Source organism: Pelmatolapia mariae, linkage group LG10_11 (genome assembly GCF_036321145.2).
Source record: "Pelmatolapia mariae isolate MD_Pm_ZW linkage group LG10_11, Pm_UMD_F_2, whole genome shotgun sequence".
Taxonomy (NCBI): domain Eukaryota; kingdom Metazoa; phylum Chordata; class Actinopteri; order Cichliformes; family Cichlidae; genus Pelmatolapia; species Pelmatolapia mariae.
The window spans coordinates 70,548-95,837 of NC_086236.1; the positions used below are offsets into that span (position 1 = coordinate 70,548).

The 25,290-nt window shown below is 42.5% G+C and overlaps 1 protein-coding gene across 1 annotated transcript in view; it reads left to right on the forward strand.

Annotated features, from left to right (window-relative positions):
• LOC134637297 (platelet-derived growth factor receptor beta-like) overlaps positions 1–25,290 on the forward strand; it is a 48,578-nt gene that overhangs the window by 15,538 nt on the left and 7,750 nt on the right. Inside the window, exons 17-21 of the mRNA XM_063487685.1 lie at positions 564–665; positions 7,208–7,312; positions 8,265–8,367; positions 8,439–8,560; positions 8,731–8,846. Of these exons, the coding sequence (XP_063343755.1) occupies positions 564–665; positions 7,208–7,312; positions 8,265–8,367; positions 8,439–8,560; positions 8,731–8,846 (548 nt within the window). The remainder of the gene's footprint in view (positions 1–563; positions 666–7,207; positions 7,313–8,264; positions 8,368–8,438; positions 8,561–8,730; positions 8,847–25,290) is intronic.

Below are 25,290 nucleotides of genomic sequence, written 5' to 3' on the forward strand. Positions count from 1 at the left end.
GCCTTCAAACACTTCTGGATTGTTTTCACATAATTTTCTGTGTAATTATTGATCTACTATATGGAGCTCTGTCTCAGCAATTTGACTCTCAGTGACCTTCATCCTACCTCCACTAGGTGTGAAGATGATGATGGTGCAGCTGAGGATTCTGGGCCATTCATGAAGGCGTTTCCTGATTGTAAACAGAAATTTCCTCCGGGAGATTGTGTTTCAGATGTTTTTCAGATCTTCCTCATGCTGCAGAATATATTCAGAGTTCCAATGAGCACTTGGAACAAACTGCAAAACTTTGATTTCATGAGGAAAGTCATCAGGAAACTCAACCAACCACGATACTGTCCAATCACACCTGAGCCTGTGAAAAAATGGGACAACTGTGTATAAAAACTGAATTCGTAATCAGATTCTTTTATATCAAAGCTGAAATTCACATTTGGACTGAATCGTTTCACATCTAAAGACTATGTTACTGACCTTTAAGCTTTGGAGTCAGTTGCAGTTTGAAGTAAGATGAGAAAGTCATTCTATCATCACAGAAACCCCATCTGCCTCTCTGTCTTCAGGACAGGTGCTGGGTTCAGGGGCTTTCGGACGTGTTGTTGAGGCAACCATCTCTGGTCTGATTAATTCTCATTCTACAAAGGCGGCCGTGAAGATGGTCAAACGTACGTAGCTGTCTGTCTGTCTTTCAGTCTCTCTGACTGTCTGTCTGTCAGTGGTTTGTATCATATCTATCTAACAGACTCCAATTTGTGCATGTAAATGGAGAGTCCTCTTCACACACTAAGTTTAATTATGGAGTTGCACAGGGTTCAGTGCTAGGACCAATTCTTTTTACATTATACATACATACTTAGGCAGTATCATCAGAAGACATAGCATACATTTTCACTGCTATGCAGATGACACCCAACTCTATCTGTCCATGAAGCCAGGTAACACACACCAATTAGTTAAACTGCAGGAATGCCTTAAAGACATAAAGACCTGGATGGCCACTAACTTTCTGCTTCTTAATTCAGATCAAACTGAGGTTATTGTACTCGGCCCTGATAATCTTAGAAATATGGTATCTAACCAGATTCTTACTCTGGATAATAATGGATTGCATTTATATAGCGCTTTTCTAGACACTCAAAGCGCTTTACAATTCCACTAGTCATTCACTCTCACATTCACACACTGGTGGAGGCAAACCACAGTTATAGCCACAGCTGCTCTGGGGCAGACTGACAGAAGTGAGGCTGCCATCGGCCCCTCTAGCCAACACCAGTAGGGTGAAGTGTCTTGCCCAAGGACACAACGACCAGGACAGACAGAGCTGGGGATCAAACCAGCAACCTTCCGGTTACAAGATGCGCTTCCCAACCCCCTGAACCACGGTTGCCCTGTGGATGGCATCACCTTGGCCTCCAGTAACACTGTGAGGAACCTTGGAGTCATTTTTGACCAGGACATGTCCTTCAATCCACATATTAAACAAATATGTAAGACTGCTTTCTTCCATTTGTGCAACATCTCTAAAGTTAGAAATATCCTGTCTCAGAGTGACGCTGAAAAACTAGTTCATGCATTTATTACTTCCAGGCTGGACTACTGAAATTCCTTATTATCAGGAAGTACTAAATACTCCCTCAAAAGTCTTCAGCTAATCCAAAATGCTGCAGCAAGAGTCCTGACAGGGACTAGAAAGAGAGAGCAGATTTCTCCTGTTTTGGCTTCCCTTCATTGGCTTCCTGTTAAATCCAGAATTCAAAATCCTGCTCCTCACATACAAGGTCTTAAATAATCAGGCCCCATCTTATCTTAATGACCTTGTAGTACCATATCACCCTATTAGAGCACTTCGCTCTCGCACTGCAGGCTTACTTGTTGTTCCTAGAGTATTTAAAAGTAGAATGGGAGGCAGAGACTTCAGTTTTCAGGCCCCTCTTCTGTGGAACCAGCTTCCAGTTTGGATTCAGGAGACAGACACTATCTCTACTTTTAAGATTAGGCTTAAAACTTTCCTTTTTGCTAAAGCATATAGTTAGGGCTGGACCAGGTGACCCTGAATCCTCCCTTAGTTATGCTGCAATAGATGTAGGCTGCCGGGGATTCCCATGATGCACTGGATGTTTCTTCTTCACTCACTATGTGTTAATATGTATAAATACAACTGAATTGAACTAAATTGATTGAAACATTAATTAATGGCAGGACTTCTTTGAGCAGTTTTGTAGGAATGGGGTCTAAAAGACACGTTGATGGTTTGGAGGAAGTAATTATTGAAGTTAACTCAGAAAGGTCAATTGGAGAAAAGACTCTAAATGAGTATCAATTGTACTGAAAGTAGCTGTAGATAATATTATATCTGTGAGATGATTATGAGTCATTTTTTCTCTAATGGTTAAAATCTTATTTGCGAAGACGTTCATGAAGTCATTACTAGTTAATGTTGAAGGATTAGTTGGCTCAACGGTGCTCTGACTTTCTGTCAGCCTGGCTACAGTGCTGAAGAGAAACCTGGGGTTGTTCTTATTTTCTTCAATCAGTGATGAATAGTAAGATGTTCTGGCTTTGCGGAGGGCTTTCTTATAAAGCAGCAAACTATTTCTCCAGGCTAAATGATGATCTTCTAAATTTGTGACACGCTATTTCCTCTCCAGCTTACGAGTTATCTGCTTTTGGCTACGTGTTTGAGAATTATACCACGGAGTCAGGTACTTCTGATTTAAGGCCTTAGTTTTCACCGGAGCTACAGTATCCAGAGTCGTACATAGTGAGGAGGTAAAATTATCCTCCTAAGACCCAAAGTCTTCCACAGCATACATTTTTAACCCTTAAAAACTCCATCTGCTTCAGGCCCCAAAGTCAAACGAACACTGCAGCATCACTGAGAGTTAAAAACTGTCTAAATTCCTTCATCTTTAATAAAATGATCAGTGTTGCTGCTTTACCAGGTGTAACAATTAAGTTTAACATCCAGGCATCCATGAAAACAGAATTTATTAAATTCAATGGAGTTAAAACCTAGCAGGAAGTTAGCTCACTAGTTTCCACCTAAACATGATATAGCATCTTCTGACTTAAAGATTTCTGAAAAATTTAAAACATACAACTCTGCTATCACTTCCAACATAAATGAAGACAGAAAACTAAACAGCAGTGACGTTTGTACGGTCACTGAAGTTGGACTAGCTGGTATATAATAATGTGCTACGTGATCGCTAGCAACACAGCTATGTTAGCATAACATTAGCACAGTGAAGCTGGAGGATGAACACGTGAGGGTTTATGGTGGTTAGGGACAAATGCAATTGCATGGCAGGATGATATAAGTGGACCAAACATCAGTCAGGAGAAGAACTAAGATAATCCATCTGCAATACAAGGTTAGTCATTAATATACTGCAATAACATGGGAATAGAGCAGCTGTGAGAGAATTCAGCATTAATGAATCAATGGTAAAGAAGTGGAAGAAGAGCAGTTTTTGGCTTTCCCCATATTCCAAAAGTGCTTCGTCTCTTTGCCATTACTGTCACCCGGCAGAATTTGCAGATGATATTGCTTGCAGCCGCTGCAATGCTTTCGACCAAAACAGGCGCAGCTTGATGACACCATCAACATGTGCTATTGCGGTAGAGTGGTATAGTCAAAATCCCTACCATTGGCCAAATTTGTATCGTTTCTACCGTATACCATTTAAACCGCCCACCCCTATTTATACCTATATGTAGCACTTATGTGGGTTTATATACAGTACCAGTGGATAATAACCAAGGTGATTAGTAATATCGGCTAGTATCAGAAGAGTAACCGTGCGTTCACACCGAACGCGATAGAGGCGGCCAGAGCGTCAGGTGTACATGTAAAGTCAATGGAAAGAGCGCGATGACACGCGCGTCCGGCGAACATGCGGAAGCAGATTTGCGTCGCGAAAACGCCAAAACGCCTGAAACGCGCGTCAGTGTAGTGCGTGGGGCGTGTTTGACTCGCGAAGAAAACCACGCGTGTCAGATTCTGTGTTGCATTTTGTGCACACGCGCGTATCGCGCCAACCGCTCGAGTTGGAAAATCTGAACTCCGGCGTCAAATCGCGCTGCGACAACCAATCAGGAGCCTGGTGACGTGGCTGTAACTAGGTCAAAGGGGCAGATCCAGCCAAAGCCCTTCATTCATCATTCAGTATGGAGGAGCAGCTCATCAGTGCCGTGGCTAATCATCCAGAGCTATATGATGCTAGCTGCTACTTCTACCGAGACAGGAATAAAAAGGACCTAGCTTGGAGGCACATAAGTGAGGAGATTGGGCAACCTGGTAAGTTCATTCATTCTTCTTTTTAATTTTCAGACTGACCCGATGAAGCCACGCAAAAGCTAGCAAGCCCGCCTACTGTCCCGTTATTTTCCCACTGATGTACAAATACCTTTCCGCTAACAAGATAATGTGTTTATTCAGAGGACATCTGCAGCACAACACATCTGGCACAACTTCCTCCCACATTCCTCCCACATTTCCGGTTCACGCGCGTGAAAAGATGCAATTTTGCGGCGCGATGGATTTTTCTTGGACACGCGTTGAGGTGCGAATGTGCATGCGTCAAATTAGGGGCGTTTGGGGCATTTTCACTCGCGCCTATCGCGTTCGGTGTGAACGCACCGTAAGAATGACTCTTAGAGCTCTGGTACAGAGAAATGAATGACAGAGAAACCAGACAAAGCACAGTTGTGTGGCTTAAAGGAAACTTTAGTGATTTAAGCCTTTTTAAAAAAAGATATTTTTTTAAACAACACCGAATTACAACACATTTTAACAAAGATTTGAAGTATATAAAATTTCCCCCAAAGTAGCAAAAAAAATAAATTAAATAAAATTCAATTGTGCACAAGTAAAGAATGAGTCTTTTAGATCCAAATGGTACCGGTGGGGCCCATGACAAATGGATGTATTGCAACAAAGTTCTGTCCAATGAGAAGTGTGTGCGTGTGTTTCTCTGTCCTACCGCACTACTTGTACAGTGCAGGATTGCAGTCCATCAATGTGCAAAAGAGTGTGTGCACATATGTGTATTGTCCACTAGAATCTCAGGTTGGCTCCAATGAACACTGGAATACTCTGGGATCTGGAATCACTGAACTGGTCCTTGGATTCGTCCCATATAAAAACCTGACCTATAAACAATAGTCAAATATATGTCACAACCAATTTAAGAATAACTCACAAATTAAACTAAAGTAGTGTCATACTGCAGTAACTACTTTTCAGATTGGCTATTCAATCAATTCAGTCATCATCAGTTTAGTCATGTTGTACAACATTAAAATCTCAAGGTTCAAAGTTCACTGTATCAATTTTCAAAATTCACAGTTGTAACCTGGAGTAAGATTAAAGATTTTCCACAAGGTTTCAACTAATCAGGAAGTATAGTTGCCATATAATTCACTTTTATGGTAACATTCATCTCCTCCACCAAAATAAACTCACTGGATATATAATCACAAATAAATAAGTATATCACTCCTTTTAAGAAATGGAATAATATGGAAAAAGTTATCAGAAACTGAACAAAGTACATATAATCAATTCTAAAAACATGTAAACACGTGAATTCAGTCTACGAATACGAATATTAACATAGATGTGCTTCACGTACCATAGCCGTAATAGTACTAGTGGAAATACACTAAAAATTACCTCCACATATCCATTACTGAGCATAGTAAAATAACCGATTGACATCAAAACGGTATAAGGAAGGTGTCGCTCTCTCCTCTATGACAGCAAACACAAAACTGTACTTCATGAACAATATCAGTTTAAATGGTTTTTAACTTGTTAGAGGTTAATTTCTCCAGCTTACCGATAAAAAAGTTTTAGCCCGCCTGCTCTGATCGGCTGTAGAAGCAAGACACTAAAACTTGGGAGCTGGTACTAAAGAGGGACAAGAGCTGCCTAGAGCTTTACCGATTGGCTTACACGAGAGGAGTGGAATAAAACAATAGGCTCTCATCAGAGCTCATCAACACTTGGAAAAAAATGAACCCTTGTTTAACCAAAACACATATATAAATCTGTGAGCAGAAACAATGAACATGAAATGTGATGATTTTAGATACTGGGTTACACCTATTTCTATATTTATCTATCAATATCTCTGTTTCTACACTAATTTTATATGATTGCTTTTTGGTTATTGTATATTTGCTGCTATGACAACTCAGTTTACCTCTGGGATTAATAGTTTTTCATATTCTGATTCTGAGTTATAATTTTACTGAATTTACATTTGCCCTTAGCCAGCAGTTTTAAATTTCCCTCAATGTTGCCTGCTCTGGCTCCTGGACGACAATTGACTATGGTTGCTGGTGTCTCTAGTGTCACATGTCTGAGAACAGAATAGCCAATTACCAGAGTTTGATCCCCAACGGGTGTGTCGCCGAGTGGGGAAAAACGGTTAGACACATGAACAGGTTGGTGGTGTGCCTGGGGCTTTTGTTTAAGACAATGCTTCCTCCTCACCGTCACCCAGCCGCCCTCTTTCCCCAGCTGCTTGGGGTCTGCTGGGAAACAGCTAGCGGGGCCTACGCTATCTTCGGCTGCACCAGCTGCAGGGGCCTGGCTAGCTACGGGTGAATGAAGGGTGCGAAGCCGAGTCTCCAATTCAGTAATCCTGGCCTCCAGAGCTGCAAATATGCTACATTTGTTACAAGTATCATTACTGCTGAAGGAGGCCGAGGAGTAACTAAACATCTGACACAATGAGCAGGAAAGTGCAGGAGGGACAGGTGAAGTAGCCATGCTGCTAGCAAGTTTGTTATAAGCTAAGCTAAGCTAGCGAAACAGTAAAGACACAGTGAGTGAATACTTTGGCTATAAATTAGGTAGTGAGTACACAGAAAGTGTGCTTCGGATGAAGTACGTGAAGATTAGGCTGTGAAATAAAACGTTATCTGTAGGTGTTTAATTAAATTGGCTGCACAGGTGAGCTACACAAACGGAACAGGAAGTGATACTCTACCGCAGAGAGAGCCAACACCAAATGACAGCACCACATACTGTCTAACTGTGTGTCTTTGACTCTCTATCTGACTGTCTGTCTGTCTCTTGTCTGTTTGTATGTCTGACAAACTCTTCCTGACTGTTTTTTTTTGTCTGTCTCTCTGTCTTTCTGTTGGTTGGGCTATCTACCCGTCTGTCTGACTGACTGACTCTGTCTTTCTGCAGCGAGAAGTGATGCAGTTCACTCTCTGATGTCAGAGTTGAAGGTTTTGGTTCATCTCGGTCCTCACCTGAATATTGTCAACCTGCTGGGAGCCTGCACGAGAGGAGGTCTCAGTTTTCTCCTGATATAATCTTTGTTTAATCCCAAAGTGTTCTTCATATAACCCTAATATCATTCTTAAACAAATCCAGACATATCTCCAAAGGTTGATTTTATTCACCTGGACGCAGCGTTTTCAGTGGGAGAAACATTTCGTCACTCATCCAAATGACTGAAACCAGCCCACTGAAGAACCTGACCTCCCAGCCCATTGTTCCTTCAGTGGTTTCACTGGTTTCAGTCATTATGCAAATGTACTGTTTATAAGATTGGGGAAACCTGCAGTCAGCTGAGACTGAAGAAGTCACTTGGATGAGTGACGAAACGTTTCTGAAACTGAAAATGCTACGCCTCTGTCAGTGCGCCCCAGGGCGGCTGTGGCTACAATGTAGCTTGCCATCACCAGTGTGTGAATGTGTGTGTGAATGGGTGGATGACTGAATGTAGTGTAAAGTGCTTTGGGGTCCCTAGGGACTAAGTAAAGTGCTATACAAATACAGGCCATTAACCATTTACCATTTTAGGTCCAGATGAACAGAATCAACTTTTGGAGATTTACTTACCTGGATGATTGAGCATGCATCAAGACATAATCCAGACATAATTCCAAGCAAATACAGAATTAATCCTCTTCTAATCCTCATTTATTTCTAGACTATTCTTTTCCCGAGTATTCACAAACTAATGTCTATCCTACAGTAATTTTATTTTTATTTATTTACAAGTTTCCAAGTTAACCGTGACTGATTATGACCAACACTAATGAGTGAACAGGTGAGGCACACCGACTGTACATAGCGGAGATTAAACAGAGCTGTTCTTGTTATCTGCAGTATCCTGGGATTATAATTCATGGAGATACTTAACTTAGTTGTAACCCAAGTCTTAGTCCTAAACCATCTCCAATGCTGTCCATACTCAAACTGATGCTAACTTAATCCTGACATGTCACCTGTGCAGGTCCCGTCTATCTGATCACTGAGTTCTGTTGTCATGGAGACCTGGTGAACTACCTGCAGAGGAACAAACATACATTTCTACATGGAGACACACAGACCAAGAGGTCTGTCACACACCCACACCCACACACACACTTAGATTCTGTCCAGTGCTGACTCACCGGCTCATCCACAGTGACAATGATGGAGGTTACATAGACATGAACAAAGAGGAGAGCGCTCAGTACGTTGCCATGAAGGAGCTCAGCTACGCCGACATCGAACCCGCCGTATACGAGACACCGCACATGCCCGCAGGTGATGGCTGCACACAGTTATGGCCATAAATATGTGGACACACCACACTCCTACCTGCAGAGTCAAGTCACTGAACATCCATATCCTGATGATTAAGATGCTTCTAACTGAAGCTGTTCCATGGACCAGTATGGGATATCTCTGGTTTAACTGGTGTTGTTCTACTTCAGACCAGCAGGAGGCATCATCGCTGCTCCTCAGTGACTCTCCTCTCCTCAGCCTCAGTGATCTCATCAGCTTCTCTTACCAGATTGTTCAGGCCATGGACTTCCTATCATCTAGAAAGGTACTATCACTCATAAACACAAATTGTTCAGTACGTACCTGTCACATGACCATAGGTGTAAACTGAGTTCAGGTTGTTGAATGGATTGGTTCTCATATAGCGCTCTTCTACTCTAACTGAGCTCTCAAAGTGCTTGACACAACTTCCCTTATTCACTGAATCACTTTCTTCTATGCAAGTGCTTTTTCTAACATTCACACACATTCATACTTGGGTTTGCCCGAGGAAATTTGCATATTGCAAGCACAATGGAGCAGCCAGAGATTGACGAGAGCAAAGCAGCTTTAAATAAAATCTCATCGTTGCTCTCAGCTGTTCTGAAATATAAGATTTATTTTAATTAATGAACGATTTCCTCTTACAGTTTACCTGTTACAGGTTACAATTCAAATTTTGTTTTGATGAAGCAGATTCAAACTTCAAATCGTTGAAATGTTGTGATTGCACCAATGGTTAAAGAGTTATGGTAGTTTAACCTAAAACCTATGATCCCATCCATTTTAATGGGTTAAAGGCACAGTATTGCAGTGGTTTGAATCTCTGTCTCCCATTCTACTTTTAAAAACTCTAATAGGGTGATATGGTACTATAAGGTCATTAAGATAAGATGGGGCCTCATTATTTAATACGTTGAATGTGAGGAGCAGGATTTTGAATTCTGGATTTAACAGGAAGCCAATGCAGCAGAGTGAAGAGTGTGCGTGAAGAGTTCGTGGGGTCCTCCACAATGCTGGTGGCTTTGTGGATGCAGTGAGTGCAATAAGTGTCTGACTAGTAGCTAAGTTAATCAGAGGTCAATAAAATCAATATTGAATCGGTGTGTAACTTTGCCAAAACAATGTGGGACTCTGTAGATTTCTCTGGTCCCCTCCCCAATCGGACAAGGATTGACATGTTTAGCCGCATCTTCTCCTTAAATTGCTGGCTGTCTGAGTGGTGTCAAAAAAAATGTGGGCTTCACCAGGAGTGCAGAGGTAGGTTGAGTATCCAAAATTGTGCTCAAGTAAGAGTAGCATTACTTTAAAATATTGTTACTCAAGTAAAAGTGAAAAGTAGTCATCCAAAAAATTACTCAAGTAAGAGTAAAGAGGCTACACTGACGCTAGGTAGTGTGACGATCCAGCGAGGAAGCAGCATCTCCTGCCGTCTTAAGTAGTCTGCCAGGAATAATGCTTGTGATGAGAAGCTAGAGCAGAATCAGTGTGAATGAGCCACACGTGTGCATCAAGGGTGAGTTCAGAGGCGGGGGAGCAAAGTCCAGTTCCGCCCTGGTGGGAGACAAAAACACACCACACCCTCTCCAGATGCTGAGAACTATGACAATAAATAAACAAATTTTAGTATTTTCCAAAAGAATATATTTAAAAACATTAACAAATTAAAGCTGCAAGCAGCGTTAAGAGGGCCCTCGCACCCCGGCGTGTCGAGCCACGCCCATCACCTACGCCCAGCAGGTCCTATCTAATGTCACACTGATGGATTTAATGCGTAGAAGAACAAGATAAAATTTCATTTTGTTCAATGATGATTATAGTCTACTTTGCATTTCCTCTTTCCACTAGGTGGCGCTCTAACCATTACTGAGAAATGGCATATCAAACATTTTTGAGCTTGGCTGTCATCATGCCTGTGAAGTTTGGGAGAGACTGGGCATTGTGTCTTTGACTGACAGCAGTTTCGTGCTTTTTGGCGAGTGCTTAAAACTCCACGTGACGCCATGGCCATGCCATTTCACCAAACGTAAAAAGCTTCGCAATTTAACATCACAAACATCTTTAGATTCCATTCACTGAAAATCACATCAGTCTGATGAGATCCTTAGGAGGAGGTTGTTAAAGTACGAGGCCTGAAAAGAGGGGAAAATGTCACCAAAATTACACCTTCAATTGACAATGGCTGACTTCCTGTTGGATTTGAGATATTGCTCCAAGACACCTTTTTGTACATCTTGATATCTTACATAAACTTCCCAAGTTTCAGAGTTATAGATCAAACATAGGGCAAGGGTATTTTGAAGTTTTGTAGGGGGTGCTGTGGAGTCATTTTGCAATATTTCATGAAAATGATCAGACAAAAAGAAAGCCTTCCTCACATTGGAGGTGTGTACCAGATTTCACGATATTTTGAGGTTTCCAAGCCCCTCAAAAGCTACATCATGTTTCATGGTAAAAATGACAAATGGCCTGTATTTGTATAGTGCTTTACTTAGTCCTATGGACCCCAAAGCGCTTTACACTACATTCAGTCATCCACCCATTCACACACACATTCACACACTGGTGATAGCAAGCTACATTGTAGCTAGAGCTGTCCTGGGGCGCACTGACAGAGGTGAATCATGGTGAATCGCCTTGCCACATGGGTGCGCCATTCAATTTAAACTCACAATTAGAATAGAATAGAATAGGAGTAATCCTTTAATTGTCCCACAAGGGGAAATTCGGTTGTAACAACATCAAGAAAAATACATACACAAACAAACAGTACACAGGACACAGAGCAGTAACATACACAATTTTTTACATATTTACATCAAGGACAATAGTTACCAAAATCAGAGTACTGTACAGTTATTAAAATTAAATACAATTATGACACTGAAACATCATTGGGGACTATTATTTATTCTCACCACTTTTCAGATGAATCTGATCATCATGTGAGGAGCAGTACATCAAAGTGTAAGACATGACATTTCCTGTTCCCACTAGGTGGCGCTCTGAGTATTCCTGACAACGTGGATATCAGTCTGGTCAGGGTGGGAGTGTTATCCTGCTTGTGAAGTTTGGGGGCGATCGGACTGGATTTCTTTAAGTTATAGCAATTTTGGTCTTCATGGCGACACATCAATGTTCGCCCTGCTGCTGGGGTCACGCCCTTTGCCGAAAACTCACAGTTTCCAATACAACCCAAGACCAACTCCTTAAGGCTTTCCTAGAGAAATTTAAGGCTGCTGAGGTCACTAATCTCTATACTGCACAGCAAAGTGTAAAACATGACATTTCCTGTTCCCACTAGGCGGCGCTCTCCCCAGTGTCAAATGTGTTGCATTGATGGGCTCATGAATTTTTGGTTGTCAAAATTTGGGCAAAATTTTATTCATGTAGCTCAAAGTTTGTGTTCTTGGGACTTCATTTAACAATGTATAGGTGGCGCTCCAGACCATTCTGCAGTGCTCACATGTGAAACCATTAAAACACGTAATTTTTCACCAGACCTGACATGTGTGCAAAATTTCATGAGTTTTTGAGCATGGTAAACTTGTGCTTTTGTTTTCAATGAATATTATTATTAGTAGTAGTAGTGTTATTATTAATAAACGAAGCAGATACAAAAGGGCCTTCGCGGTCTCGGGGCTCGGGCCCCAGTTAAGGCACAACAATTCTAATTTCCAGATTTCGGTTTTTCACAACATAAAACTTTTTAACCAATACATACAGTAAATAATATAAATATATAAACAGAGCAAACCATATCCAGTGACAAGAATGTGCTGTAGACTTTAAAGTCACTTTTAATCCAAATGGTACAGTAGCCTCAGAGAAAACATTAGAACATGCACATACAAGCCAGCTCACTTTACCATAAACTATATGGGTGTGCATCCATTTCTGCATATTTAGCAAAAATGTGCCATTTCTTTGCTCAGTGATGGTTAAGCTTCAGCAGCAGTTTGCTCTCAAGGTTCTTGCTGTGGAGATGTAACTGTTTAGCAGTGAACAGGAGTCCTGCCTTACTAAGAAGTCCATCACAAGCTCCAGATGCAGGAAGAGCTGTATTGATTTTAAATGACAGGTTCTTGATGTGGGGAAAGCCATCCAATAGATTCACACCTCCAGTAAACCGACATGAAAGGTACCTCTCCTGCTCCTCGGCTCCTGGCTTTCCTGACCCCATGGATCCAAAGAAGTCATCTTCATCAGACAGGCTGCTGTTTGTGCTGGCCTCATCCAGCTCTGTGTCTAGGTGATGTTTGATGAAGTTCAGACCTGTGGAAAGATGTATGGTTTACAAAAGAATGAGGTCTGGGCATTATAGTGCTGTATAGCCTGCCAAGCTGCGGATGTTTGGCATAAAAATGTTGTCACACTGGAGATGTTTTTTACTAACTCTTGTTGAAAAACAAAATATTGTCATTCATATCCCGCACAAACAGTTTGCAATGAATTCCAGATTAAGTTTAGAATAGGAACGTATGCAAGGCTAAGCAGTGCTAGCTAATAGATCCTCCTTGCACATTTTGGCTGTTACTGCAGGGAAAGACGAGAAAGACAGTGATGAAAGCCGTGACTGGCTGCAAAAAGATGAAACCCCGTCCCTTCCAACCAAAGGGAAGGGAGACGGATGAAGCTAGCCTCCTAACGCAGGCTGTTTAAACTAAAGCTGCTGTTTCACATAATAAACCCTGTCAACCGCAGTATTGCCTTCTGATTTAAATGGTAAATGGCCTGTATTTGTATAGTGCTTTACTTAGTCCCTAAGGACCCCAAAGCGCTTTACACTACATTCAGTCATCCACCCATTCACACACACATTCACACACTTTAACAGTTAAAGCAGTAGAGACGAGCTGTGTTTACGTTTGCGTGGAACTCTAACTTCATTAACCAGGCTAGCTGTTAGCTTATAGCTCACACAGTTTGTGGGTGATAAGTTATCTCAAACTTATCTCACCACAACGTGGCGCCGAAAATATGATGTGATTCTAGTTTGATCAAACTCAGGAAGGAAGGAGGAAACCGTCTCCATTTCCCTGCAATCATGTGACGGACCTCTCCACAGGGAAGAAGTGAACAAGGCCAAGGTCCAATTCTCGAGGTCCAGTGTCCTAAAACTACTAAACATGGCCTCACTGCAACCCACCAGAATAAAATTATTAGGTCATTAGCAAGTACTTGACTGCATGCTGAGGTGGCAATTCAGCCATTTAATTCATGTGTGTTGGACTACGGACATATCAAAAAGTCAAAACATTAGACCGAAGTCCACCTAGCCACAGCTAAAAAGAAATTTAGAGTAAACTTACCTGGACACAGTTAGACAACTGTGTCCAACTTGTCTAACTGGACACAGTTAGACAAGTTGAGTTTTTTCATGCTGAAATGTCGGTTTGTTGTGGCTCACACTGAAGTCACCGTGTTATATAGCTGTTCTTGTAAGCGAAACATTCTTTGTATTTGAGGCCAAGGGTGTTCATCCTCTTCAATTCTAGCGGAGACGGTTGCCTCTCCCATGTTATTATGTGTTTCTTCTTGGGCCACTCTGTCCGCCATAGTGTATAACTGGTCATGTGACTGCATGCCTACATCTGATTCGTGAAAGAGGCACAGGAAACTCCACTGGTGGCACAATCTGTTATTTCTAGTATTATCTAATGTTTGAAATAAAAAAAAATTTTAAAGTAATGAGTCAAATATTGCCAAATATAGCGGAATAACAGTAGTGTTCCTTCACAAATGTACTCCAGTACAAGTAAAAAGTATGGTGCAATAAAGGTACTGCTAGGAGTACTTTTTTTTTTTTTTTCAAAAACGTGCTCAAGTAAATGTAACAGAGTAAATGTAACTCGTTACTATCCACCTCTGTAGGAGTGCCATGTTTAGCCGCATGTTCTCTTAAATTGCTGGCTGTCTGAGTGGTGTCCAAAAAATGATATGGGCTTCATAGATAATTGGGAAACTTTCTGTAGGAAACCTGGTCTTGTTAGGAGAGATGGCATTCAACCCCCCAAAATATGACTATCCAGAGTTGAGACCAGGAAGCAGAGTTGCAGTCTTACACGCCTCTCTGCAGCTTCTCTCCTCCTGTTATCCCCCCAAAACCCATCTCCATAGAGACTGTGTCAGCTCCCAAACAGACAAAAAACAAACTAAAAACCAGCAATTTAAACACAAAATATATATATAGTACGCACAACAGCACAAAAGAGTAAAACAGGGAAATTTATTATTATTATTATTATTATTATCATCATCATGATTATTATTATTATTATTATTATTAAACATTAAGTCTCTCTCTTCCAAGTCTTTGTTAGTATATAAATTAGTAGCTTATCAACAAACCGATTTACTCTGCTTTACACACTGTACAACCTCATTAGTTCCCAGAATTTAACAAAATTATGCAAACTCTGCCTCAAAAAAAACTAAGTGAAGCTTACTTAAGATGACTGTTAGGACAACTTATTCATTGCAAGTACAATGCAATACAATACAAATTTATTAATATAGCACGTTTAAAACCAGGGGTACACAAAGTGCTTCACAAAGCAATAGACAATAAATCATTATACTGAGTAATGAAAAATTAAAACACAGTAAAATGAAATCATTAGTGAGTAGAGATAGGGAGAATACATAATAATCTAGGGAAAGATGCAGCAATTAAGAAACGAGAATTAACAAGGGAAAAAAGCCAGTTTAAACAGTATGTTTTCAAGCGTGCTTTAAAAGATTGAATGGTGTCAGAGGCACGAATGGTAACAGGGAGACTATTAAAGAGGTATGGTGCTACAGAGGCAAAGGCATGGTCACCTCTAGTCTTCAGACGGTGCCTGGGTTAAGCCAGGAGTAACTGTCCAGATGATCACAATGAACGGCCGGGAGTATAAAGACTGAGGAGGTCAGTAAGATAGTCTGGTGCACGGTTGTTTAGGCATTTGAAAGTAAGCAACAGGACTTTGAAATCGATACGAAATGTAATAGGCAGCCAATGTAAGTCAGAAAGCACAGGGGTAATGGAGGCAAATTTACTAGTTCCAGTTAGGAGGCGAGCCGCAGCATTCTGGACAATTTGTAATCGTTGGAGGTGAACGAGTTGGAGTCCAGAGTAGAGAGAGTTACAATAATCAAGTCTGGAGGTCACGAAGGCATGGATAATTTTTTCAAGGTCTTTGCACAGTATTAACCACTTGACCTTAGGAATTTGGCGCAATTGGAAAAAGCCATATCTAACCACAGAGTAAACCTGTTTGTCCAGCTTAAATGAACTATCCAGGAGAACACCTAGATTACTTACACTGTCGGTAAGAAAGCTAGCAAAAGGACCAAATCCAGCAGCTAGCTGATCACATGGAGTATGACTATCAAATACCATGATCTCAGTTTTCTTCTCATTTAAAATGAGAGAATTGGCTGACAGCCACTCTGTGACCTCTTTCAAGCAGTCTGACAGGTAATTCAAAGAGGCTGGCAGGTCATCAGGCAATTTGAAATAGATTTGAATGTCATCAGCATAATAGTGATAGGACATTCTATACTTGTCAAAGATGGACCCCAGGGGTAACATGTACAAGGCAAACAGTAGTGGGCCCAACACAGAACCCTGTGGTACTCCACAACAAAGAGGAGCAGAGGCAGATGAGTGGCAACCCATCATGACAGAAAAGGTCCGACCGGAAAGGTAGGATTTAAACCAACTGAGCGCAGTGTCCTTAATGCCTATAACATGTTCCAGTCTGACTAAACGACTGTTATGGTCTACCATGTCAAAAGCAGCGGACAGATCCAATAAAATTAGAATGGCAGGGCAACCTGAGTCAGTAATTAATAGAAGATCATTAAAAACCCTCAGAGCCATTTCAGTGCTGTAGAGAGTTTTAAAGCCAGACTGAAATTTATCGTTAATTTTATTTGTGTTTAAATAGGCCTGTAGTTGTAAGAGGCCAGTTTTCTCTAATATTTTGGATAAAAATGGAAGTTGGCCTATAAATCGCAAGGTCACTATGATCGAGGCTACTTTTTTTAAGACCAGCTGGACGACTGCATGTTTAAATGCAGATGGGACACGGCCTGCAAGTAAAGAGAAATTTATCAAGCAAGCAAGCAAGCAAGCAAGCAATTTATTTATATAGCACTTTCAGATCAGCCACCAGCTGAACACAAAGTGCTGTACACTTGACATACCAAAAATGATACATTGAACATGTTAAAAAATAAGAAAAAAAATAATAATAATGATATAAAATAAATAAAATATATATAAAAAAATGGTTATTAAAATGACATTTAAAATAATAAAATTAGCAGAAATAGCAAAAACAATAATAAAATAGTATAAAAAAAAGATGATGAGAATTACATTTAAAACAATAAAATCAGCACATTAGATTAAAACAATAAAATCAGTAAAATCAGGATCAGACTGTGTCATAAGCCAAGGAGTAAAAATGGGTTTTAAGACGTGTTTTAAAAGTGGACAGTGAAGGGGCCTCTCTAATGTGCTGGGAAAGATTGTTCCACAGATTAGGAGCAGCAATAGAGAAGGCCCTGTCCCCTCTGAGCTTTTTCTTGGACCTGGGTACCTCCAGGAGCAGCTTGTCAGCTGACCTGAGAGACCTGGGGGGTGAGTAAGGATGCAGAAGCTCAGAGAGGTAAGTTGGGGCAAGACCGTTTAAACATTTAAACACAAACATGAGAATTTTAAAATGAACTCTAAGATATACAGGCAGCCAATGGAGTGAAGCCAGGATGGGAGTTATGTGCTCTCTTTTACGAGTTCCTCTTTAAAAGTCGTGCAGCAGCATTTTGGACCAGCTGCAGACGAGAGAGAAGATGCTGACTAACTCCAAAATACAGTGCATTACAGTAATCTAAACGACATGAAATAAAAGCATGGATTACCGTTTCAAGATGCGGCCTGGATAAAATAGGTCTTATCTTTGCCAAGCGCCTTAGATGATAAAAACTGGACTTGACAGTAGCCCTAATTTGACTGTCTAATTTAAAATCACTGTCCATCTTAAAACCCAGGTTTGTAACAACAGATTTAAAATACTCTGCCAGGGGTCCCAAATCAATAGCGGGGGGTTCACAAGGTCCACTAGGACCAAACAGAATCACCTCAGTTTTGCTGGAATTGCATCTTAGAAAGTTTAGGGACATCCAAGATTTAATGTCTTCTAGACATGCTAGAAGTGGCTTAATAGAGAAGGCCTCTTTCTGCTTCAGAGGCAGATAAATCTGACAGTCGTCAGCATAGCAGTGGAAGGATATTCCATGCCTTCTGAGGATGGTTCCCAGGGGCTGTAAATATAATGAAAAAAGCAGAGGCCCTAAAATTGAGCCCTGTGGGACCCCAGACTGAAAAGTGGCAGAGGAAGACTCATACCCTAAAAAGTTAACACTAAAAGTTCTGTCACAAAGATAAGACCTAAACCATTTCAAAGCAGTACCACGAATGCCTGCAAGATGGTGCAAGCGAGACAGTAAAATGTTGTGGTCTACAGTGTCAAAGGCAGCTGTTAGGTCAAGGAGGACAAGAACAACATGATTACCAGAGTCACAGGTAAGGAAGATATCATTAAAAACCTTTAAGAGTGCTGACTCCGTGCTATATTATCAATGATAAGAGATGAGGCCCAATAACATCGAACCCATCCTTTAAGATACGGGATGGGAGGAAATCATGAGGTGGGTTTGAACTTTTCAATTGGTCAATCATGCTTTTAAAAGTACAAAGTGAAATTGGTTCAAACTGGCAAAAGTTGAACGGAGATCCTTCAAAAGGAGGGGGGTTCACCACTGGAAGTTGCGGGAGTGAGGTTTTTAAAAGTGAAATTTTCTTCTTAAAATAATTTAAATATTGCTCGCAGAGGGCTGGGGAGGCCAAGTCCAGCTTATCAAGGCAAGGATTAATTGCAGAGTTAAAAATTTTAAACAGGACCCAGGGGTTATGGCTGTTAGTCGCAATCATGTCTGTAAGAGCTAATTAAAGGTTAATTTTATTGGTACTGGTAAAATGATTAAAGGAGAAATATACATCTTTGTTGTTAAGTATATAATTTTCAGTTAATTTCCAAATACTGTTATGTTAAAAGTATAGAATATACTAGGGGGTATAGGGGGTCATGGTTTGGTCCTGCCTTCGCTATTGTGGTTGATATGTGGGTAGGGATGGTCTTAGGGTGTCTGGGGATTCCCTAGGGATGTTTTCCCTGGAGGGCCTAACCCGGGGGTTGTGGCCATGACCTGGTTAGGGGCTCTGGTGGCTTTTAGATGGTGTTTTCCTTGTGGCTGCGTACAGCGGAGATGGGGGAGGGTCTGTGCTGGGTCTGTTACTGGCCTGGTAGCCTTGCTGCCCCTAGTGGGTCCAGGACGGGCGTGGAGGCTTGGGGTTCTGGGGGTGCTCCACCCCCATTCTGGGGTTTTGGCTGGGCCTTAGTTCCTGGTTGTTGTGTCGCCGGGGTTGTGGGCGGGTGGGTGCATGGGGGCTCAGTCCCGGTACGGGGACCTCTGGTGCATCGGCCCAACTGGAAGTCTCTCTAACTGGTGGGGAGGCTGTTACATCTTTGCAAGAGGTCTCCTCTCTACAGGAGTTCACTCTGCAGGTGGGGGAGAGATATAGGAGAGGTGGACAATGACTCAACCTGGGTGTCTATTGTCTTGTGTAGTCTGGGAGATGATTGGATGATGGGGTGGGTGCAGTTTTCACTGCAGTGGGGTTGGGTGGGCTGCCCCGGACTCTGTGGGGCTGGGCGGTGCTGCTGCTGTGGGCCCCTGTCCAGATAGGCCTGGGCCCCCTTGCCCTGGTGGGTTCCAGAGTGTGGGGGTGCCTACTGGGGTCAGTTGCCTCCCTCTTCCCGCTCCACCACGCCCACCCACACATGCAGGGCCTTGGGGTAAAGGTGTGTCACCAGGGTGCAGGGGAGGCACTCCCCCTCTGTCCCCTTCTGGCCGCCTGTGCCTCAATTTTATTCTGCAACCTAGACATCCACATTACTCACACTCTCATAACACATACAGTCAGGTCCATAAATATTGGGACATCGACACAATTCTAACATTTTTGGCTCCATACACCACCACAATGGATTCCAAATGAAACGAACAAGACATGCTTTAACTGCAGAGTGTCAGCTTTTATTTGAGGGTATTTACATCCAAATCAGGTGAACGGTGTAGGAATTACAACAGTTTGCAAATGTGCCTCCCACTTCTTGAGGGACCAAAAGTAATGGGACAGAATAAGAACCATAAATCAAACATTCATTTTTTAATACTTGGTTGCAAATCCTTTACAGTCAATCACAGCCTGAAGTCTGGAACACATAGACATCACCAGACGCCGGGTTTCATCCCTGGTGATGCTCTGCCAGGCCTCTACTGCAACAGTCTTCAGTTCCTGCTTGCTCTTGGGGCATTTTCCCTTCAGTTTTGTCTTCAGCAAGTGAAATACATGCTCAATCGGATTCAGGTCAGGTGATTGACTTGGCCATTGCAAAACAGTCCACTTCTTTCCCTTCAAAAACTCTTTGGTTGCTTTTGCAGTATGCTTTGGGTCATTGTCCACCTGCACTGTGAAGCGCCGTCCAATGAGTTTTGAAGCATTTGTCTGAATATGAGCACATAATATTGCACGAAACACTTCAGAATTCATTGTGCTGCTTTTGTCAGCAGTCACATCATCAATAAATACAAGAGAACCAGTTCCACTGGCAGCCATACATGCCCACGCCATGACACTTCCACCCCAATGCTTCACTGATGAGGTGGTATGCTTAGGATCATGAGCAGTTCCTTTCCTTCTCCATACTCTTCTCTTCCCATCACTCTGGTACAAGTTGATGTTGGTCTCATCTGTCCATAGGATGTTGTTCCAGAACTGCGACGGCTTTTTCAGATGTCGTTTGGCAAACTCTAATCTGGCCTGCCTGTTTTTGGGGCTCACCAAAGGTTTACACCTTGTGGTGAACCCTCTGTATTCACACTGGTGGAGTCTTCTCTTGATTGTTGACTCTGACGCACATACACCTACCTCCTAGAGAGTGTTCTTGATCTGGCCAACTGTTGTGAAGGGTGTTTTCTTCACCAGGGAAAGGATTCTTTGGTCATCCACCACAGTTGTGTCCCGTGGTCTTCCTAGTTTTTTGGTGTTGCTGAGCTCACCAGTGCGTTCCTTCTTTTTGGGAATGTTCTAAACAGTTGTTTTGGCCACGCCTGATGTTTTTGCAATCTCTCTGATGGGTTTGTTTTGTTTTTTCAGCCTAATGATGGCTTGCTTCACTGGTAGTGACAGCTCTTTGGATCTCATCCTGGCAGTTGACAGCAACAGGTTCAAAAAGCAAACAGCACACTTGAAATGAACTCTGGACCTTTTATTTGTTCATTGTAATTGGGGTAATGAGGGAATAACACACACCTGGCCATGGAACAGCTGAGAAGCCAATTGTCCCATTACTTTTGGTCCCTTAAGAAGTGGGAGGCACATATACAAACTGTCATAATTCCTATACTGTTCACCTGATTTGGATGTAAATACCCTCAAATAAAAGCTGACAGTCTGCAGTTAAAGCATGTCTTGTTCGTTTCATTTGGAATCCATTGTGGTTGTGTATAGAGCCAAAAATGTTAGAATTGTGTCGATGTCCCAATATTTATGGACCTGACTGTACATATAGGTCTCCAAAAGTTGAATCTGTTCATCTGGACGTAGCGTTTTGTGGGAGAAACGTTTCGTCACTCATCCAAGTGACTTCTTCAGTCTCAGCTGACTGCAGGTTTCCCCAAACGTTATGAACAGTACATTTGCATAATGACTGAAACCAGAACTTTCGCCATCTTACAATGCTGTGATTGCAGTCATTCCCCAACTCTCTGTGAATGGTACTCATGGCCATTGATCAGTGTTCTTTGATCAGTGGGTTTTGGTCAGTGATTGTTGATCAATGGTCATGGGAATTTGCATAATTATGATTAAGGAACTGACCTCACAGCCCATTGTTCCTTCTGTTTATAAGGTTTGGGGAAACCTGCAGTCAGCTGAGACTGAAGAAGTCACTTGGATGAGTGACAAAACGTTTCTCCCACAAAACGCTACGTCCAGATGAACAGATTCAACTTTTGGAGATTTACTTTCCTGGATGATTGAGAATGCATCAAGAAGATACATATAGGTCCTTGGGGGTGGGCACGTTTTACAGGCTCCAGAGGATGGTCTGTGTATTCAAACCCATATCTGGTGCCGGTGCCCTACCCTCAATTTTAAATGCATATAGACACTGAGGGTTTTTGGGAGGAGCCGTGCTGCTCTCTGGCAGCACCATGCCCTGCTGTGTTTTAAATGCACTTTGGAACAGCATACAGCAACACTACATATGAGCGGGCGGAGGGCGGTTTGGGGTCCTTACCCACACCCGTTCTGTTAACCGTCAGGTCTGGGGCGCTGGGAGGAGGTGCTGGCCGTCAGATTGGGGTCTGGGATGCGGGCCCTCCCTGCTACTGCAGATAAGGAGGCGGTCTGTTTGCCTCCACCCCAGAGAGAAGGGTTACATCTCCTTGGTCTAGGTACGGTTTGCCCCTATGGGGGCAGGGGTACCTGGACCTGGGATCTAGAATATGTTTGGGGAGTGTGAATGTGTGTACAGTGTCTATTTGTGTCTTTCTCCACGTCGGGTGAGTGCCAAGTATTTATTTGTATATATGGGGGTGGGAGTGCACGTTTGTGTCTGCGTGCGCCTGTTCGTCTGTGTCTAAATGTCAGGTTGAGTCTTCGACTCTCTCACCTCTCTGGGAACATCTCAGGCTCTCCGAGGTATCCCACTCCCTGCCGGTGGCTGATGCCCTCAGACGTTGGTGTGTTGGTGGTTCTTGGTGTCTGGGGCTGGGAGCTCATGTATGTACCGACTCTCTCTTGGTGGCCCATTGGCGGGGCCTGGCACCTGTGGCCTGGCTGGGCCCCTTCCGGGGGGTGGGGTGGGGTTTTTAGGCCTCTGGGCCTGAGGCTGGGTCCTCTCTGGCACACCTGGCTGCCGGCAGAGCCCGCAGGCATGTCACTGCAACCCCCTCTGGCCTCTGCTCCGTGGCTGCTTGGTGACCTCTCGTTTGGGGCTCTCCTCAGCTCTTCCCAGGAGGGTGGCACAGTTGCCCCTTTGGTGGTCCTCCTTGGGTCCTCGTACTCTGGGGCCTCTGAATGTCTGGGGCCTGGATCTCCTCCATGCCCTGGGGGACGGGGCTATGGCTCCCCACACTCCCTAGCAGATCGTTACATGGAGAAACCTTTGGAATACAAGCGTGCTGATCCACACAGGTGTGCACAGACACAAACTTCACCTTTTTTGGCTGTTACCTCAAAGCACATTGTGCGCAGTCGATCTTGCGTGCTGCACAATAACATTTAATATATAGTATCTACTGTTATCTACTGTTAGCTAGTTTATTGTGATGGTGTTGTATTTATTATGTTGCTCTTTCTTGTTTGTTTTCTCTTCTGTTTTTTCTTCCCCCCTTTCTCACCATCTCTTCTCCCCTCTATTTTTCTTTCTCTCCCTCTCTTTCTTTCATTCTTTCTCCCTGTCCTATCCCCCAGTCATGTCTGTCCCATCTGTAACAACCGAAAATCTAATAAAATAAATACACAATTATAATTAAGGTCAATCAAATGGACCAATATGGCAAGGTCATGATGATCCACTTGGTAAAGTAAATCCGCTTGGCATCTTTCTTGGCCTTCAAAAAACAATTCTGATGGCTAAAGATCCAAACGGGACAGGCAAAAAAAAAAAAAAAAAAAAGTATAGAATGAAGTGCGACCTCCTAATGCACCTTTTGGTATTTTGGGCTTCCGGCACACTGTAATTACGTAGGGGAGTCAGATAAGCTGAAAGCAAAACTGTTTTTTGACCGAGTCTTGCCATGTAAATTCAAAGTTTTAATAAACATCCTTTTTGAAAGAAAAGTACCTGGACTTGCTCGCGTTTCAAATGCATGTTGTCGGACTGACTCCTAAAGGTGGTACAGAAGAGTAAAACAGAGATGGAGTACCGCCGCTACAATGTCAGACAGAAAAGCTGCTTTAGAAGCCTCAACAGCATCCTGAAATATAGTGCGGCTGCTGCGTAAAATGTCAAGGGATACTTGAAGCTTATCTTTTTTCCACCTCCTCTCAGATTTGCAACAAATATGACATAAATCTTGTATAGAGTCATTTAACCAGGGTTGAGGAGAGGATCTGAGGTGCTTCATCTTTAAGGGGGCCACTAGGTCCAAAGTGGTGGAGCATGTGGATAAGATAGAATCCATAGCTTCATCAGCCGAAGAGGAAGTGCAACACTTGGGTTCCATAATATCAGGATCAAGGCAGACAGAATTTAGAAAGGCCATAGTGAAATTAGCCACAGCCTCAGAGGTGATTAGACATACAGGCCGACAAGGATCACTAGTGTTCATATGTGTTACACTTAAGTCGGTATTAAACATAACCAGAAAATGATCAGCGATGCCAACATTGTCAATGTCCTTATTGCTAATATCCAGGCGATACGAGAAGACCAGATCCAGCATATGGCCTTTAACATGTGTCGGTGCACTCACCCATTGTGTAAGGTTAAAAGAGTCAGTTAAGACAAGGAAATCCTTGGCTAAAGAGTCCCCCTTGCAGCACATATGTATATTAAAATCACCAGAAATAGAACACGGTCATAATTTAGAAAAAGATAAAAAAAAAATCAGCAAATTCGGAAATAAAAGACTTATTATGTCTGGGTGACCGATAAATCACAGCGCTGAGAGTCATAGGGGGGCCACTCAGTTCCAATAATTGAGCCTCAAAGCTAGAGAAGGTGGGAGAAGGCAGTCGCCGAAATTTAAGTTTGTTTTTAAAGACCATGGCTCCACCATTCCCTGAGAGTCTTGGTAATCTGAAAAAAAAAAAAAACCACAGTCAGGGGGAAGGAGTTTGGAGAAGCCTCCAAAAGGTTATTCTGTTGATCTGGAAAGGAAAAAAGCTCACCGGGGCAAATTCAAGTTTCGGTCAGGAACAACACATCCAGGTGCAGAGTAAGGAAAAGATCATTTAGAATGAATGCTTACCACTAGGGCTGGGTGATATATCGAGGTTTTTAAAAATATCGATATATTTCTATACAAGATATAAGATGTGACTGTCATGGATCGCTGTGTGGCTGGCAGGAGTTGGACCCAAAATGCAGGACTCAGACACAAGGGATGAACTCAAAACCACAGCTTTAATAGCTGGCACGGAAAACAAGTATTCAGCGCAAACTAAACTAAACTGGGAAATAACAACTGACACACAGGGAGATCCACACAGCATGAGGGACGACACGACACTGACTCAGAGAAACACAGGGTTAAAATACACTGGGAAGTAACGAGGGGAATGAGACACAGAAGGAGGGCACAGCTGGGAGAAATCAGGACTGACGAGACAAGCAAACCAGGACACATTCACATAAGACACGGACCTTCAAAGTAAAACAGGAAGTATGACACAGAGAGGCGAACTTGACACGATGGAGACAGCAACTAAGAAACACAGAGACATAAACCATAAGGCAGAGGACTCAAAGAACCGAAAGACACAGAGGGAAACTCAAACATGCAGACACAGACTTACGCAGAACAGAGAGGACACAGAGAAACATGAAGGGCAAGGGATCAAAACTAGAAACCATAGAATAACTCACACAAGTACAATAATACAA